At 61.3% G+C, this 4,896-nt stretch overlaps 1 protein-coding gene across 3 annotated transcripts; it reads left to right on the forward strand.

Moving 5' to 3' along the window:
* Window positions 1-6: 6 nt before the first annotated feature.
* Window positions 7-4,869, forward strand: Tedc1 (tubulin epsilon and delta complex 1). Of its 3 annotated transcripts, none has more exons than XR_007346054.1 (6): window positions 7-373; window positions 463-541; window positions 1,020-1,222; window positions 1,470-1,625; window positions 2,392-2,614; window positions 4,754-4,850. XR_007346054.1 is itself a non-coding variant. In XM_015496574.2 (6 exons), the coding sequence occupies exons 1-6, from the start codon at window positions 227-229 to the stop codon at window positions 4,847-4,849; spliced, it is 780 nt and encodes a 259-aa protein (XP_015352060.1). In that variant the 5' UTR covers window positions 7-226; the 3' UTR covers window positions 4,850-4,869. The 3 variants fall into 3 exon arrangements, 2 of the variants coding, with proteins under 2 accessions (XP_015352060.1, XP_048655473.1); XM_015496574.2 differs by having other exon boundaries at window positions 2,516-2,614; window positions 4,754-4,869; XM_048799516.1 differs by lacking the exon at window positions 4,754-4,850 and having other exon boundaries at window positions 2,340-2,465.
* The last annotated feature ends 27 nt before the right edge of the window (window positions 4,870-4,896 follow it).

Consider the following 4,896-nt stretch of genomic DNA (forward strand, 5'->3'; position numbering starts at 1 on the left):
TGGACCAGGCGGGTGTAGGGCGAAGGTTGGGCGAGCGAGTTCAGAAGCCTCGGTGCTGCTGACCTCGAAGGCTCCACCCCAGGAGCGCGGAAGTGCCTTCGCGCCTGACGAATAGACGCAGGGCCAGCGCTTATTGGGTTACGGCGCAAAAGCGGGTCCTGGCCGGCGCTGTGATTGGGCGCCATCTGCCGGGGCGGGCGATCCAAGGAGGCCTGGAGCAGGCTGCATGGGGAGGCGGCGGCGCAGGGTGGACTGGGCGGCCGGCGTCGGGACCGGGACCCTGCCCGAGGCGATTGCCGCGCTCAGTAGACTGCTGCCCGCTGGGCCCAGCCCGGAGATCTTCCGCCGTGCCAAGTTCGACCGTCCGGAGGCGGTGAGGCCGGCGGCGCGGGCGTCGGGCCAGGAGTTGCCGGATGCAAAGTCAGCCTGGCCCGCTGACCGCGCGCTTTTTGTTCTCCGTAGGCCCCCGCGCTCTGGCGGCTCCTCTTCCACGTACTCGCGCCGCTCCCAGAACGTGGTGCCTCGGCCTCGCTCTCCCCGGGTAAGTCCCGTCCTCTGGAATGCCCCGCCCTAAAGGTCTCGACTCAGCCCACCCTGGCAACACTAGCCTGGCGCTGACCCCGCCCACCAGGCGGCACTGGCTCCGCCCAGCTTGGTAAGGCTCCGCCCCAGAGGCTTTGGCTTTGTCCAACTCTAAGGCTCCCACCTCCAAAGGCTCTGGGACCACGCACCCAGGGAGGCACTGGCCCTGCTCAACTCTAAGGCTCCACCCCTGGAGGCTCTGGCCCCTCGCACTCAACTGAAGTCCTGGTTCTGGTTGGACCCTGGTTCAATCAACACCTAATCCCTTCCTTCCAGGTTAGGGTATGGTGCCCTCATCTTGGTTGGAGGACCCAACCCCTACCCCGCGTTGGGTCCTTGTCCTTGTTCCTGTCTCCTCTATTTGGGGGTCCTGAAGGAGTACAGATGATATCCACTTTAGGTAGGCTTCTCCCTGAGCTGGTGGTCTTTTACTCCAGAGGCCCAAGCCCGCCTGGTGAAGGCAGTGCTGTGCTCCCAGGGCTACCCGAGGCCTGTGCTGGCACAGCTTCCGGAGGATGGCTCCCAGGGCAGCCGGGAGCTGCTGCTGGCCCTGTCCTGGCTCCTGGCCCGAGAGCCTCTGACTGAGCGGCTACTGGTGCAGACTCGCGTCCAACTGGGCGACCAGGTGCCTGATTTTGAGGTGGGTGTGTAATAAGGGTAATTGGGCCCAGCTCTGTCCAGATGCCAGAGTGTCCCATGTCCCATGACCTGTGGGCCATCCCATGTTAGACTTGAGGGCAGCCCTTGCTGGGGCTGTCCTGGCTGTCTAGCTGAGAGTGTGCAGGCAGCTAGGTCTGTGGCTGTATCTCCACTGCTCTTACTGTCTTTGCCCCTTCTTCAGGTAGGGTAGAAAGTGAAATAGGGGCTAACCCTTATTACCTCTCCAGAGTGGGGCCCTGGCCAGCTCTGGCCCACCTGTATTACACATGGGAGCAGAAGTCCCCGTGGACCTCCGCTGTGTGCAGTGGCTGATGGGAAAGCTGCGGTTCCGGTGGCGGCATCTGATCTCCAGTCAGCAGGAGCAGTGCACCCTCCTGGGCAAGGTAGTGTTTCACACAGCTCTCCACCAGGGACCAGAGACCCTGGCTACCTTTCCCTATGGCCCATCCCACCAAGCCTGGCAGGGGCTGACCCCAGGCTGCTTGTGGGCCTTCCCTGACCTGGCTGGGGCTGGTGGGGGTTGGGACTGTGATCCAGGTAGGGGACCAGATTTCGATGGAACTGGGCAGTATTGGGAGCCATGGTCAGGGTTCTCAATCCTGCTGGAAGAAAGTCTGCTGGATCAGAGAGCCACGGAGTCAGCTTTACTGTTGCCAGAAATTGTCGCCTTTAGACTCTGCCAAGAGAAACTGTTCCTCCTGGGCACTTTCCCACCATGTTCTGGATGTGGGCTGATCTGGGCAGTGGGCAGCTCTTGTAGGGGCCTCTGAAGGAGCCGTAGAGATTAGGTTCAAGCGCGCTGGTGCCCAGCACATGACCATTGTGAAGTGAGGGCTGATGGGTTGCTGGGTGGTAGCCATGGGCTCCGTGGTGCTGAGACCCCTTCTGTGGTCTTCTCAGCTGGTCTTTCCTGGGACCTGCTCCTGTTGCCTGGCCTTGGCTCCAGCAGCTGCACCGGGTTAGGGGCCCACCTTTCTGGGGCACGTTTGTACCTTCCAGAGCCTAGGGCTTGATAGCAGGGCAGGGGGCACCATCCCACTGTATTGGACCCCTGGGGAGGCCCTGAGTAAGATTGCCTGGTGTCCCTCCCTCTGTAGGGGCTCCCGAGTGGTGTGATAGCTATCTTGAGTCTGACACTGCCCTGGCCAGCCTCAGGTAAGGTATGGCCGTCTTGCATGGGAGTTGAACTCTGAAGGTGACCATGCTGCTCCAGTGGAGGCCCCGTGCTGGAGAGGGTGCACCTCCACAGCCTGGGGTCTGCCTTCTGTTCCAGATCCACTTGTATACCCACGGCTGCCACAGTGACCAGAACCTCGGCCATCTGTCTGTCACGGAAACTGAGATGCTCAGGGACCCGGAGGGTGGCCAGCAGGTGAGGGCTCTCTGCTGGGGGTGGGTGTTGCCTGAGGTTCGGCGGGGCCTGTTCGGGATGACCTGGGCTGTGACAGGCTTTGAGCTGTACATGTCTCTGGGTTGTTGCCGAGCTCACTGTCATTGCTGGTGTGGTTGACAGGGGTGTCTTCAGGACTCTGTCTGTCCCATGAACTGTCCATCTTTCCCAGAATCCTAATAGGTTGCTGTGCGTACACCTCTGACCAGATATGAGCAGGGTCCCAGAAGTGCATGGGTCCAGGCTGGGCTAGTTGAGGAAGAAGACCACAGGAATTAAGGATTGCTGGCCTCAGGTCTGCGTTGAACCTGGAGCCCACAAAACATTTGTCACCTGGTATTGAGGGGAGTCCTGGAGGAGGGACTGTCCATAGGATTGGCTGAGAGGGCACAGCTGCCCTTCAGAGCAGGGGCCTGTTGGGAAGGCTCTGCCCTGGAGACATGGTAGGCCTCAGTCCTGCTTCCTGGTCAGAGGCCACTCAGTGTTTGCGGGACAGTGCTGCCCAGGTGATGTACTTCCTTGGGGTCTCAGCCCTGTGGAGCACAGACCTAGAGAAAAGCCAAGCTCTGAACTTGGGTGGCCATGTACCCTCAGGCAGAGGGTCATTTGCTAAGGCTGCTGGGGCACTAAGGAGAGGAGGGTCAGGCCTGGCCCCGACACCGTCCAGTTTCTCCCGTTTCTGCTGTCCCCTCTGCCCTCATCCATGCTGACTGGTCCCCATCCCTTCCCCAGCGGCTTTTTGCCGCTCCTTTCTTCTTCTTGGCAGAAACCATAGGGAGTGGCTAGGAGCATGTGCCTGGCCCTGCTGCCTGCTGGTCCTCTGGGCCAGAGTGCCCTGTGTGCCCTGCCCAGCTGTGGCCGGCTGTCACCTTCACACTGAACTCTGGACTGACTCGAGTGGGGCACTGCTGGCAGGAGGGCCGAAGCTCCAGCCAGTAGCTCCTCCTCTGGCTCTTCTGCCTCATCCCAGTTCTGCCTACAACCTGGCAGGTGGGACAGGGGGCCCAGGGCTCAGAGGCGGACCGCTCCTGGTCCCCACTGTCTGCTCTGCTGGGGCTTCTGCCCTGGCACATCTGGCCGTCAGATGCAGCTTTGGCGCTTTATGCTCCAGGTGATTTATATGCACCCATTGTGACTGAGTGTGCCCACCTGGTGAGGCCTGCCTGGCCTTGGTGCCAGCTGGGCCTGGCTCCCTGGATGAGGCCTGGGCTAGCCTCAGAAGGGCCTGTGCTTGGCTTTGAAGGTGCTGAGACAGCATTTGGATGTCCCCACCTGCCTTTGACTCTGTCCCCCTTTCGGAGGTGACTCAGCAAGGCCCAGGCTTTCAGCCCCTGGTCCCTGGTTTAGAGCAGGGCAGGGGCTGCCCAGGCTCCATCTGGGCCTGCCTGAGCCCCTCAGTGTGGGGTGGGGACCTAGAGGGGGAGGCAGGATGTGTTGGTGCTGCAGGATTTCAAACAGCAATGGGTAGGTGAAGTGGCACCATGCTTGGCCTCCTTCCAAGTTTCTGGACAGAGCTGGCTAAATCCTGGATCTGGCCTACCTGAGAGCTTGCACTGCTGGGACAGGTCCTAGAAGCTTCTGGAATGACCTATGGCTGGTGTGAGCAGCTGGCATGCTGCTGGGTGACTGGGCAGTTCTCTTGGTCACTGGTGGAGCCTGCAACCTTCCGTTTGTCCCCTGTGCCCTTAGTCCTGCTGGGGGTGGCAGAAGACATCAGAGTGCAGCCCCAGAGAAGAGGAAGGGGAGGTGTTGTATGCCCGACCCCAGTCCAGGGGTGCTGGGCATCCTGGGGGCTCTTGGAAGCTGTGTTAACTGCTCTTTTGCTGGTGTGTCTCGGTGCCTGAGTGGGAGTGGGGGGGGGCCTGTGGACATACTCTGCACTCCCCTTGCCCTGGTCTGTCTCCCTGCATCTCTCATGAGTCTCCCAACACTGTCCCTGGCATGGGTGTGCTTTGAGGGGAAGGGTGGCTAGGCCTGGTCATGCGTTGGGCTACCCTGCCCTGCAGAAAGGCGGCAGAAACCATAGGAGTGGCTCGGGAGCACGTACCTGGCCCTGCTGCCTGCTGGTCCTCTGGGCCAAGGGGCCCTGTGTGCCCTGCCCAGCTGTGGCTTGTTCTGCAGCTGCTGTGGGCACTGGAATGTGAGAACACCCGTCTGAAGGCAGCTCTTGAGTGGCGGCGCTGGGAACTGGTATTCTGGCGGTGGATGGTGAGCTAGGCTGCCCCCTCCCCTCCCGTTCCCTTCCTGGCCCAGGTGGTGGGTTT

This window comes from Marmota marmota, unplaced genomic scaffold (genome assembly GCF_001458135.2).
Source record: "Marmota marmota marmota unplaced genomic scaffold, marMar, whole genome shotgun sequence".
Taxonomy (NCBI): domain Eukaryota; kingdom Metazoa; phylum Chordata; class Mammalia; order Rodentia; family Sciuridae; genus Marmota; species Marmota marmota.

Bases quoted from the DNA above. Each gene is read 5' to 3' on its own strand.
- Tedc1 (XM_015496574.2), top strand. From the start codon at position 227: ATGGGGAGGCGGCGGCGCAGGGTGGACTGGGCGGCCGGCGTCGGGACC. The intron at 542-1,019 runs GTAAGTCCCGTC...CTTTTACTCCAG, and splicing joins CTCGGCCTCGCTCTCCCCGG to AGGCCCAAGCCCGCCTGGTG. The intron at 2,615-4,753 runs GTGAGGGCTCTC...CTTGTTCTGCAG, and splicing joins ACCCGGAGGGTGGCCAGCAG to CTGCTGTGGGCACTGGAATG.